Genomic DNA, 13,413 nt, shown 5'->3' on the forward strand with positions numbered 1-13,413 from the left:
CCTTCGTGGCAGAAGCAGTGGTTGTTCCTGAGGCTCCTCACCCTGAGAATGTCAGTTAGCCCTAATGGGGCTTCCAAGGGGGTTTTCCCAACTGTCCCCAACTCAACAAACAGCAGCAGCTGCTGGTGCTCAGTGTCAGAGGAAAAGCCCCTAAATTCACTACAATGGCCTCTCACCTCCACCTGGCCTCCACTGTGGACACTTTCCCCAGTCCACTCCTGGTGGGTTCTCCATGTCACATCTGTGCCTGGAGCCAGCTGTGGGTGGGGAAGAACCAACAGCACTTTCCAGAAAACCCAACTTCGGTTATCATAGATCCTGATGCCTCAAAGGGAATCCTGACCTTGGTCTCATACAAGAGCCATAAAAGAACTGAACTCTCTGCTGCCCAGATAGCAGAGTCAGGCTCCATTCCAGCAGAGCCCCGGCCCTTCCACAGACTCTGCCAGATGGAGGCCCAAGAGAAGTCACTGGATCTGACCCCTGCGAGTTTTGGCAGTTCTGTTGGACTGATTCCAGTGGACGATGGTGTAGAGGTTTTAGAAGCTACTAGAACTGATGCTGGGCTTGGAAATACATATATGACACTGGGGACTGAACCAAGCACCTCTGTGTGCAAGCAAACAATCTAGAACTCTTTCAAAAGAGCACACACACACACACACACACACACACACACACACACACAATAAACTTTTTGAGATAGGGTCTTGCTAAGTTGCCCAGGCTGGCCTTGAACATGTTCTGTATTTCAGGCTAGCCTAAAACTTGTGATCTTCCTGCTGCAGCCTTCCTAAGTACTTCGATTTCAGGCCAACTTTTCCATGTCAGGCATGGTTTGAAAAATACTTCGAAAGGCTGAGCTCCTCCACCCTTCCTCCAGACAGCATCTCCGTGGCCTAAAAAATGGAGCATACAGCTGGCAGCCTCTGGCACAGCCAGAGGATCAGACTCCTCATTGCACCCCAACCAGGGCCAGCAGGGAAGGAGCTGCCACAGAGCTTGTGGCCCAGAGTCGTCCCTCCCCCGCCCCCATGGGGTCACCAGGAGTCAGGCTAACACTTGCTTGGGGGCAGAAGAAACTCGAACCAGCAAAGGAGGACCAACAACATTGGCTTCCTGGCACTGAGCTCTCTACCCCAGGGTAGTAGGGCAGGGATGTGGGGGCTGAAGAAGATTGTGGAGGTGATGGGATAGGAACTGGGAAATGGGAGAGCAGGCCACGGAGGAGGTGGAGTGACTCTATCCTGGCCAGGAGAAGGCCAATAAGGCCTTCACATGTCAAATCTACTCTCCCCAGTGTGCCCATTTCTATAACAATACCACAGTCCCCGGCCAAGTAACATGATCCTGATCACACCTGGTTGTTTGTTTATTTGCTTTTCTATGCAGTCAGGCAATTCTTCAGGTGTTGGGGTCACAGACCTGTACTATTATACCTGGCCCAGAAAAATCTGCTTTTCATAGAGCTTGAAAACTTTCCTTCCAACCTGAGTGTGGCTTCTGGATACTAACATACATTTATTCATTCATCTCTTCTGGAATCTCCAGAACATTCCCTACACACCTGCCACCATCCCTCACTGTCCTGGGTCCTGCAGGTCTGTCCTTTCTTTGCCAGAGCTCCCTGCTGTCAGCTTCTGCTAGTTGCCACAGCTTCCCTGGGGATCCTCTCGGATCCCGCCCCAGCCCGAGAATGCGCACTGCGCAGAGCCCCTCCCCCACAGACAACCCAAGCAGAGCTGCGGAGCCTCAGCTCCTAGCATCCCTCCTGGCGGCTGCTTGCTGGGCGTCCCAAACCTTGGGCGGTGAAGGGCGGAGCTGGAGCCTGAGCTGTAGGGTCAAGTGGTACCCAGGGAAATGAAGCAGGTAGGCCTGTGGGGATGCCCCGCCGTGAGGATGATGATGGCAAAGAGCCCAGAGAGGAAGATAAATGCACCGGCCTTGGAGCCTAAGGCTGAACTAGGCCCAGTGTAAAGAGGGAGGGGAAAGCCTGGAGTGGTAAGGGAATAAATAACGCTAGGAGAAGCAGAGAGATGTGCCCAGGAAGAGGGGGCCCTTAGGAGTGGAGGCCGGGTGTGCGTCAGTGGGGCCTGCCATCTGTACTTGGTGTCCCCCAGGCCCTAGTGGACGATACTGAGGATGTGTCCCTGGACTTCGGCAATGAAGAGGAGCTGGCTTTTAGGAAGGCCAAGATCAGGTATGTTGAGACCATGCCTTGGGCCAGTGGTCCCAAACTGCAAATTCATTCATTTAAAATACACGGCGCAGCTACTATGTGCAGTCACACAGACCCTGCCCCCTCGGAGCCTACAGTTGGCCAGGGAGACTGCTAACTTATGAGTCAAATATATTAACAGGGTTAGGAAGAAACCAGCACGGTGAGGCAAGAGACATTCCCAAGAGGTGCTCCCATGCTGTAGCACAACCAGGGGTATTTCTCTGACTCTTAAGCTGAGAATGAAGGCTGAGAAGCAGGAAGCCACAGGAGACTCTGGAGGAAGAGTTCCCACCTGAAGGAAGAGCACTAGTGCTGGGGTCCTGCAGCCTTCTTGGAAGGTCAGAGAAGAGCACCGTGGCTGTATGGCAGGGTAGGAGGGAGTCAGTGGGCAGTTGGACAGGTGAGAAGTGCTTGCCACTCTAACCAGCCAGACGGATCCTCAGTCAGGTCCCAGACCTGCTTGGCACCTTCAGCAGCCAGGAGGCAGCAGGACCACAGTGGAGAAGTGCCTTGGAAGCGTGCTGGCCAGTGGCCTGAGAGCCTGATGCTCTAGAAACATCCCTAGCTCAGCCACCGCCACTTGTCCAGTTTGCTCATCTCCTCTAACAGCTAGCATACTTGGCAGCCAGTCCCTGGCACCTGCCTTTATTTTTTTCTGGTGCTGGGGATGGAAGTGAGGGCCTTGTGCACGCTCGGCAAGAGCGCTACCACTCTGCTAAATCCTCAGCCAATCCTCTTATCGCCCCCTCCTTTCAGCTCTTCCTTAGAATGGAACACACTGCATTCGTTCCCTATAGTCACTATAACAATTATCACAAAAATGCTGGTCTCATGTAACTCAGTTGGTGGAGTTCCTGCCTGGCATGCACAGAGCTGTGAGTTCCTTCCTAAACATAGCATAAAAGAGGCATGGTGGTGCATGTGTGCATAGTCCTTGTACTTCTCACTAACAAAGGTATTTGTGACAATATCTCAAGCCTGCTCAGCAATCTCAGGTAATTTACCCTTCAGGATTCTTTACTGTGTGAGGTCTTGGGATGTAGCTCAGTTGGTATAGAGTGCTTGCCTAGCATGCAGGAAGCCCTGGGTTCCAGTCCATACTTACCACTAAATAAACTGGGCATAGTGGTACACACCTGTAATCCCAGTGCAAGGGACGTGGAGGCATCTTGGTCATCCTCAGCTACATGGTGAGTTGAGGACCATCTTGGGCTTCAATGAGCCTTTCTGTTTCGGTCTGTCTCTCTTAGATCCTTTACTAAATGAAGATGCCAAGTCCAAAAAAATGTGCCATCCACAGGTTCCGGAGACAGGTTCCAGATATTGAAGGCACTTTATTTATCCTTCTGTACTGTGGGCACTGGAGTCCTAAGTGAAGAGTTTATAGATCATGCAGACAATCTTGTGTTCAGTACCTGGTGAATGTCACCTATGGGCCTGACCCTGGGCTGGTGGGTCAGGTTATGTGGAGTATAGGACCCAGCCCCTGCCTAAGGAGTTGCCCAGGCTAGAGTATACGGACACTATATGAATCAGATCTAGAGCTTTTTTTCCCTAGAAGGATTTTGTCAGGGGCAGTGTTGAGGTCAGGACTGCAGGATGAAGACTGCATTAGCCTCTTTCTTGTTGCTGTGGTAACCCTGACAGCTTAAAAAAGGAAGTAGCATAAGGAAGAAAGAGTTTTGTGTGGCTCACAGTTCAAGAGCCAAGTACAGCATGGCAGGGGCTGGTGCAGCTAGTCAGTCAGAGTGCATCTCTAGTCAGGAAGTGGAGTGGAATGCTTGTGCTCAGGTCCGTTTCCCTTTTTATATGATGTAGGATCCAAGCCCAGGGGATGGTGCTGCCCGTGGTGGGCAGGTCTTCCTCTCGCATCAGTTTACTCAAGATAATCCACATTGGGTGTGCTGAGAGGCTTGTGTCTCAGATAGTTCTAGATCTCTTCAAGTTGGCAATTGAGATTACACATCATAGATTGATTTAGGAGCAGAAGAAAGCAGAGGCTAGGAGGGCGGCCAGGACACTTAGAAGTCTACCTTGACTGTGGGTGATGGACAGGGAACTGGGGAGATGGATTAGTGGATAAAACACTTGCTATGCAAGCATGGGGACCCGAGTCAGATTCCAGCACTCACATGAAATGGTGAATGTGGCTGCGTGTGTCTATAACCCCAGTGCTTTGGCACTGGAGACAAGATTAGGGTTTCTGTCCACTAGCTTAGCCAAAAAAACAAAACAAAACAAAAAAATAGGTGAGGTCTAGGCTCAGTAAGTGACCCTGTCTCAAGGTTAATGCCCTTCTCTAACAACATACACACACACACACACACACACACACACACACACACACAGCTGTAGGGTGGGGACAGGTAATCAGGGATGATGTTCATGCTTCTGGGCTGGGGCCCAAAGTTAAAAGAGTACTTGTAGAGCAAAGATGTTGAGCTTTGAATGGTCCTTGATGAACTGTCAAGGGACATTTAGTTCCAGTGGGCAGCAGGGAGGGGTACCTTGGAGCTGGAGGAATTACACTGGATATCTGCAGGCAGCTACTCACCAATTTGAGAGCTGCCGATCCCAGAACCCTCTGATGTGCCAATGCTGATTTATCAGCCTGCCCAGGGATTAGTGGATTCACCAGGGATGTGATGTGTAGGCAATCCGGAGAATGAGCGCACTCAGCATTGTGAAGAATTAGGTTCATTATTTTGTTTTAGTTTTAGTGTGGTTTATTGAGACAGAATCTCACTATATAACCCAACTCTAGCATCCTCCTGCCTCTACCTCCCAAGTGCTATGACTGTAGATGTTACCCACACACGTGGTGTAAAGTGGATTCTATTTACCTACTTGCTTGCTTACTTTTTTTTGACAAGGTCTTATGTAGCCCAAGCTGGTCTTGCTGTGAGCTTGAACTTCTGATTCTTCTGCCTTTTCTTCCCAAGTGCTGAGATTACAGGTGTGTGTCACCACACTTGTTTGATGTGGTTCTAGAAGGTCTTAGTTACACTTTCTCTTGCTGTGATAAAACACCGTGTCCAAAGGCAACTTGGGGAGGAAAGGGTTTATTGGACTTAAAACGCTTAGGTCACAGTCCATCCTGAGAGGAGTCAGGGCAGAACTCAAGGCAGGAACCTGGAGGCAGAGACCGTGGAGGGGTGCTGTTCACTGTCTTCCTCTCCGTGGTTTGCTCAGCCTACATTCTTATAGCATCCAGGCCCACCTGTCCAGGGGTGGTACCATCTCCATTGAGCTGGGCCCTTCCATATGGATCATCAATCAACAAAATGCTCTGCAAACTTGCCTGTAGGCCAGCCTTAGGGAAGCATTGTCTCATTTGAGTGTCCTGCTTGCCAAGTGACTCTAGCTTGTGTCAAGTTGACAAAAAACTAACCACATAGAGCTTGAACTCAGTACCTACTCAAGCATTCAAGGGGATTCTTAACTGGGGTGTCCAAGTGGGTTTTTTGGAGGGTGGTCCAGGAACCTTTGAAAACTCTTATCTGAGTTTCACGTAGTTCATTCTGAGTTATCAAAGAGGCCTTGGTCTGCCAAAGTTCTGAATCACTAGTATAGCATCAAGACCATTGCTGGGGAGTTTCTCGTTTACTTCCCATTTTGTAGTAGGGAATTCCTAATCCCATGTTGATTGCCTGTTGGTTGCATGTTGATTTGAAAGTCAGATGCTATCATAGAAGGAGGCTGTAGTCATCATTCACTTCTTCCCTTATCACTCAGTGGCCTTGGGTCACCATGCCTTGCCTCCACTGACCTGGTTCCAGGTCGGGGAGGTACAGTGCGGAGGGTGGGTTCCTTGGGCACCAGTGGAGGGCATCATTCCACAGCATAGCTGGAGAGGACATCCATGCCATCCTGTGTGTGCATGCAAGTGTGTGTGTGTGGGGGGGGTGTGCATGCTCACGCACATGCGAGTGTGTATGTTCCCTGGGTTGTTTTGCATTTTTCTTTTTGGTTAGTTTTTTTAGGCAGGGTCCCCATATGTAGCCCAGGCTGACATTACAGGGCTGTGCTACCACACCCAGTCTGCTTATTTTATTTTACTGTGATTTTTTAAAAAAGCCAACAATGTATCCAATCTCTGTCTTTCCGGTTATACAGGGCTGCAAATCAGAACTTCTTAATCCTGCAAAAGTGAAACTCTGTGTCCATTAAATCTTTCTGTATTCCCATTAACCACCTGCTAACCACCATTCGACTTCCTGTCTTCTCAAATCTGAATCACAGCATTTGCCCTTTATGGCCGCTTCTTTTAGTGACTACAATGTTCTCAAGGTTCCTCCCTGAATTTTCTAGTCCCTTAAAGTTGAATATTAACCCATGTTGTGAGTCTGCCACTCTCACAGACAGCTGGTGGCTTCTACCTCTCAACCCTTGTGACTGTCCTGCCAAAAGGTTTGCACATCCCACCTTGGAGACCATACCCCCAGTTCTTTTACATATAGTGACAGCGGCAGGTCTGCGGGTTGGATGGAAGTTCTCTTTTTATGTTTGAGGAACTTGTGAACCGTTTCCAAGAGCAGCCACACCATTTTACAGCCAATGGACTCTCCACACCCTTGCTAATGCAGCATTTTCTGTAGGGCTGTTTGTTTGTTTGGGGTTGCTGTTCTTTTAATTTCTGAGACAGGGTGTCATGTAGCCCAGGCTGGCCTCAAGCTCCCTATGTAGTCAAGGAGGACATTGGGTTCCTAGGTTTCCTGCCTAGTGCTGGGACTCCAGGACCATGCCTCCATATCCAGTGTGTACAGTGCTGGGACTCCAGGGCCATGCCTCCATATCCAGTGTGTGCAGTGCTGGGACTCCAGGGCCATGCCTCCATATCCAGTGTGTACAGTGCTGGGACTCCAGGATCATGCCTCCATATCCAGTGTGTGCAGTGCTGGGACTCCAGGGCCATGCCTCCATATCCAGTGTGTACAGTGCTAGAACTCCAGGGCCATGCCTCCATATCCAGTGTGTACAGTGCTGGGACTCCAGGGCCATGCCTCCATATCCAGTATGTGCAGTGCTGGGACTCCAGGATCATGCCTCCATATCCAGTGTGTGCAGTGCTGGGACTCCAGGACCATTTCTCCATATCCAGTGTGTGCAGTGCTGGGACTCCAGGACCATGCCTCTGTATCCAGTGTGTGCAGTCCTGGGACTCCAGGGCCATGTCTCCATATCCAGTGTGTGCAGTGCTGGGACTCCAGGACCATGCCTCTGTATCCAGTGTGTGCAGTCCTGGGACTCCAGGGCCATGCCTCCATATCTAGTGTGTACAGTGCTGGGACTCCAGGGCCATGCCTCCATATCCAGTGTGTACAGTGCTGGGACTCCAGGACCATGCCTCCATATCCAGTGTGTGCAGTGCTGGGACTCCAGGACCATGCCTCCATATCCAGTGTGTGCAGTGCTGGGACTCCAGGACCATTTCTCCATATCCAGTGTGTACAGTGCTGGGACTCCAGGGCCATGCCTCCATATCCAGTGTGTACAGTGCTAGGACTCCAGGACCATGCCTCCATATCCAGTGTGTGCAGTGCTGGGACTCCAGGACCATGCCTCCATATCCAGTGTGTGCAGTGCTGGGACTCCAGGACCATGCCTCTGTATCCAGTGTGTGCAGTGCTGGGACTCCAGGACCATGCCTCTGTATCCAGTGTGTGCAGTGCTGGGACTGAGCCTAAGGTTTCAGGCTTAGGTCAGCATTCTTCCAACTGAGCTACATCTCCAGCCCAAGAGATGTTTTCTTGTTCTGAGATAGGCTATCATTGTAGAGCACACGGGTCTCATATATCAATCATGTGTCATGGAGCCATGTCATGTGTATGTTCAATCCAAATGCAGGTGGCATGCCATCAACTCAGACAGTCTGAGGCTCAGTGTGGCTTTGGTCACCATGACCTCATTCCATAATTATTTCACCATCCCGGATGGAAACCCTGTACTCATTAGATAGTCACTTCCCATTTCTCCTTCCCACAAGCCCCAGCTGCCACCAATATACTTAGTAAATTGCTTATCTGGATATTTGTTATAAATGGTATGTGTCAGGATATTCTAGAAATACAGAAATAGTATGTATGTGTATGTATATGTACATGAGTATTTGTGTGTATGTAGGAATGTTATGGGTATCTGTGAGTGTATGTGTGTATATGTGTGTGTAGGTGTGTTATGTGTGTGTGTTCATCTTTGTGTATATATGGAATGAAAAAATGTACATTAGCGGTTGGGGATTTAGCTCAGTGGTATGCTAAGGCCCTGGGTTCAGTCTTCAGCTCCAGAAAAAAAGAAAAAAAAGAGAAAAATTGTACATTTTATAGATTTGGTTTATGTATATATATATATTTATTTATTTATCTATTTATTTATTTATTTATTTATTTATTTGTAGCTTGGTTCGCATTATTTTGTAGCCTGAGAAAGCCCAGGATCTATTAATAAACTGGAGCTCCCATGAAGTTGGTGATGGCCCCAGTCCAAAGTCTTTGAAGAGCTGGGGCCAGTGACATGAGGCCCAGTCTGAATCTCAGGGCTTCACTCTGCACAGCTCAGTCTGTGTTGAATGTCTAGGCGGGGTGCTCTGATATCTGAGGGTAGAAGAGATTAGTGTCCCAGCTCAGCCTGAGAGTGAACCCCTCTTCCTCTTCCCTGTTGCTCTGTGCTCAGGTAGAGGTCTGAGCCCCACCTACTGGGAGGTGCTCCTTTGCATGGTCCTCCATTCAAATTCCAGACCCTTCTGGAAACATTCTCAGAGACATACCTACAAATAGTGTCTTACCAGCCAGCTAGGCATCCCTTAGCCCAGTGAAATTATACACTGTGTGGTTCCCCGCCCCCCCCCCCCCCGTGTGTGTGTGTGTGTGTGTGTGTGTGTGTGTGTGTGTGTGTGTGTGTACGTACATGTTTGGAGGCCAGAAATCAATCTTGGCTCTTATTCTTCAGGACCCACCCACCCACTTTGTTTTTGAGACAGGGTCTCTCCCTGGGACCTGGACCTGTGTCTTAGGCTAGGCTAGCTGGCCAGTGAGCCCCAGAGAGCTGCCTGTCTGTTTCTCCAGCTCTGCTGTTATGAGCAGGAACTGCCACATGGTTGGTATGGTTGCATGGTTGCTGGGGGTTGAACTCAGGTCAGTATGTTAGCCATCATGGATTCCAGGTTTGTCTCTATCTGGGTATTTAGCCACATGTAATTCCTCTTTATGACCAAATACCATTGTGTGAATGTACTACATTTTGTTTATCCATTCATAAGTTGATAGGTATTTGAGCTATTTTTGCTTTTCAGTTCTCATTAATAATTTTACTATGAGCATTTGCGTCCATGTTTGGGGATAGGGCATATGTTTCAGTTCTCTTAGATACTCCCCTAGAAGGGAAACCCCAGAGTGCTGTAGAAGCTCTGCTATACTGCCAGTGGGGAGACTTTTAGCCACCTTGAAGAATGTATGGGGTCCTGGGCTTCTAGCCAGGGAGACTAGATTTGGACCTCAATTCAGCATCCCCATGCCAAGCACCTGCACCCTGGAGTTTGAGACTCAGATGCCATTGGAGGCATGATGGCTTTTGTGTAAAGTTGCCTCCTGAGCTCCGTGGAAGGACACAGGGCCATGCCCCTGCATCTCATCAGGAGACGCAGCCCTGCTCCCCCTGGAGTACCTTTGCCTCTGCTATTCATCTGGGCTGTGTTTTGCTGCAGCAGGCTGTCTTTTTTCCCACCAACATTTCCTCATGGTTCCATCCTCCTGGGCCCAAGGTCTTCCTGCCAATTTGTAGTTCCCCTCTTCCCAGGGCAAATAGTGGGTTCAACAATTTCAGGGATCCCTGGGACTTTGGAGACCCAGATACTTCCAAGACAGGTATGTGTCAGCCCAGGTCTTTACTCACAGTGATCCTGAACTCAGACAGGGACCACAACACTTTTTTAAAAAGATCCTCAGTTTTCTAATCTGTAAGATAGGGTGGTGGCAGCTTCATGGTGCTGTCCTATGAGGACCACAAGAGGCAGGCATGAGTGGGAGATGTATATAAAGAGGCATTGGCTTCTGAGGCACCACTCAAGGCTGCATAAAGATGTTTATTACTTTATTGATCTTGTGGCTTCTAGGCCTAGCCTTTTTGCACAGGCCTGGGGTGCTCACAGGCCCTTTGTGGGATGAGATGCTGCACTGAGGGTCTTCCTGAAGCTGCCTGCTGCCTCTCCATGGAAAGCTGTGCTCACTCTTTCACTTTCCTTTCTTTTAAATGTTCTGCGTTTTAAGACATTTATTTTTATTTTTTTTAAGGTGTACATGTGTGCTCAAGTGTGCACATGCACGTGTACCCAGCATGCTTATGCTTTCAAGCACTGTCTGCATGCAGTCCCAGCGAATCCAAATGCCGTGGTCTCAGGTGTTGTCCCTGCAGCGCAACAGTGTTCTCCTTCCCCACACTGATTCGGGGCGTTGATCTTTGTCCCCGTTGTAAAAGCCAGTTTGCTTGCAGGGTTTGATTAAAGCTTCTCAGTAAGGTCAGTCTGGGGAAGTGTGTGTGAATTTTTTTTAAAGATTTATTTATTTTATTTTATGTGTATGATTGTTTCACCTGCACGTATGTATGTATGTGCACCATGTTTGTGCCTGGTACTGTGAAGGTCAGAGCAGGGCATGAGATCCCCTGGAATTGGAGTTACAGATGTTTGTGAGCGGCCATGTGGGTGCTGGGAACCGAACCCAGGTCCTCTGCAAGAGCAACAAGTGCTTTAAGGCCTGAGCCATCTCTCCAGTCCAAAGTGATTTTTTTTAATGGAGCCCAAGCTCGCCTTAATTCCTCATGCAGCCAACAGTAGCCTTGAAATTCTGATGCTCTTGCCCTTCACCTCTTGAGTGCTGGTATTCCAGGAGTGTGCCACCACATCCAGTTTATGTTGTGTTAGGGATCAAACACAGAGTTTTGTGCATTCGAGGCAAGCAATCTGTAGACTGAGAGACATACCCATCTCACGAATATGAAATTGAGAACTCTGTCCTCCGCTCTTAGACCCACAGCAAATCATGTTAGTGGGTTGCAGATATGCAGGCAAGCATCGCATGAATGAAAACTATCCACAGTGGACTGAGCACCCCATGTTGAATACAGGAACTGTTCTCACAGTGAGACTTGGATGATATTGGCTACTTTCAGGATAAAGTCATGTGGAATGCCCAAGAGTCAGGAACAGGTTATCCAGCACTTTCCACCTGCAGGCACCACTCTGTGGTCTGTGTATAAAGGTTCATTGCCTCTGTATGGTCAGCCTGTGGTATGGCTACTAATATATGGTCAGATCAAGATTAGGGAAACTGAGGCAGAGAGGTGCGTGAGTTGCCTAACATCACAGTGGTATTAGGTCAAGGATCTGAACTTGACCAGCTCTCAAGCCCATGTTTTATGTTATATTATATTTCATTAGTGGGGGTATGGGGATGAACTGGATGGGGGTGGGACACTGGATTAAGAGCATCTATCTGTGTTCCCTGGGGAAGGCTTCTACGTTTTATGTGTCAGTATAGATACTATGGAATCGCCTTTGCTGGTTATTCACAGTTCTTCCTTCTGGCCAGTCCTTTTTCTTTTCTTCTTCTTCTCCTCCTCCTTCTTTTCTTCCTTCTTTTTTTCTTTTGAACTGACCTGGAACTCTCATTGTAGCCAATGACAACTTTGAACTCTGATTTCTACCTCTCTAGTGGGATTACAAGTAGTACCCCACCATTGCCATGACCAGATGACTATGTTTGGTGGGGTGACCTGTGCACAGCAGGTCATTAGCAGCATCTCTGTGCTCTGCCCTCTAAGCACCAGGAGCATCCAAACCATCACTTGGTGGCAACTGAAAATGTCTCAGATACTGTACATGTCCCTGTACACAAAATCACCAATTTGGAATTTAGAATATTCTCTATTGGAAGTTGAGGAGTTTGTTCCTCAGTTAGTTGATCGGGCTTTTTGAGGCCTAGGCTGGTCTCACTTCTCTATTTAGCCAAAATGGCATTGTCCTCCTGATTCCCTTGGACAGCTCCTGAGGGCTGAGATTATAGACGGAGTCCACTAGGCCCAGCTTCTACCTAGAGTCTGGGTCTAGATAAGTTAGAACTGGTGTTTGAGGGAACTTGGAGCTGTTTCATTACTTCTATGTATGATATTGATGCATGAGAAACTGGAGATAGAGGGAAGGGAAGCAAAGGGATGGGTGATAGAACTTGAGATGGCTTGGTGGGCAGTCATCCTTGTAAATCACTATAAACACACTTCTGTTTGCTATACACACACACACACACACAAGCACATACAGGCACTCACACACACACACATACAGGCACACACACACACACACACACACACACAAGCACATACAGGCACTCACACACATACACATACAGGCACACACATGTGTGCACACACACACACACAAGCACAAGCACTCATACACATACAGGCATACACACACACACACACACACACACACACACACACACACACACACACACACACACCATGCTCCAGAATACTAAGGAAACAATAATTTTCATTTTCTCATTAACCCAAAAATGTCTGTATACTTATTTGATGAGGACCCTCACCAAGACTCCCATGTACCTCTGGAGAACAAGTCATATTGTCCCTAGCTCTCTAAAATAAATTTAGAAAAATATAGAAATAAGGCACATAAATAACAAAATTTAAACCCTGGCATCACAGCACACCTTTCTTCCCAGCACTCAAGAGGCAGAGGCAGAGGGATCTCTTAAGTTTGAGGCAAACCTGGGCAAGGATCTGAACTTGACCAGCTCTCAAGCCCATGTTTTATGTTATATTATAACAAGTTTGTAAGTTTGAAGCCAGCCTCAGCTACAGACCCTATCAACCCCCTCAAACAACAAACAAACAAATAAAAACCCCAGACACATAAGCCAGTTCCATCAAGAATGGGTTGTTTAATTTTAAGGAAGGTTCCGGAACACCAAGGAAAATAACCGTCAAAATGGAGGAACTAGTGAGATTTCAGTTCTCTTTGATCAGGCCCATCACTGCTTATTTTGAAATTAACTTCTCACATCTCTAACAGCCCCACTTCCCCTTACATGTGTATTTCTTGTTCACATGAACTTGCCTGTGTGGGCTGGGTCAGCAGGAAAGACGTTGAAGGATAACTGCATTGAACTTTGACCGCC

At 48.3% G+C, this 13,413-nt stretch overlaps 1 protein-coding gene across 6 annotated transcripts in view; it reads left to right on the forward strand.

Annotated features, from left to right (window-relative positions):
- Positions 1-1,720: 1,720 nt before the first annotated feature.
- The window catches only part of Tvp23a (trans-golgi network vesicle protein 23 homolog A), a 41,051-nt gene continuing 29,358 nt past the window's right edge, over positions 1,721-13,413 (forward strand). For all 6 annotated transcript variants that reach the window (XR_004945670.1, XM_036196657.1, XM_036196655.1 and 3 more), the window contains exons 1-2: positions 1,721-1,869; positions 2,121-2,200. Coding sequence is in view for 5 of the 6 variants with exons in the window: in XM_036196657.1 (XP_036052550.1) it covers positions 1,861-1,869; positions 2,121-2,200 (89 nt within the window). In the remaining variant the exon portion in view is untranslated. The remainder of the gene's footprint in view (positions 1,870-2,120; positions 2,201-13,413) is intronic.

Source organism: Onychomys torridus, chromosome 8 (genome assembly GCF_903995425.1).
Source record: "Onychomys torridus chromosome 8, mOncTor1.1, whole genome shotgun sequence".
NCBI classification, from domain to species: domain Eukaryota; kingdom Metazoa; phylum Chordata; class Mammalia; order Rodentia; family Cricetidae; genus Onychomys; species Onychomys torridus.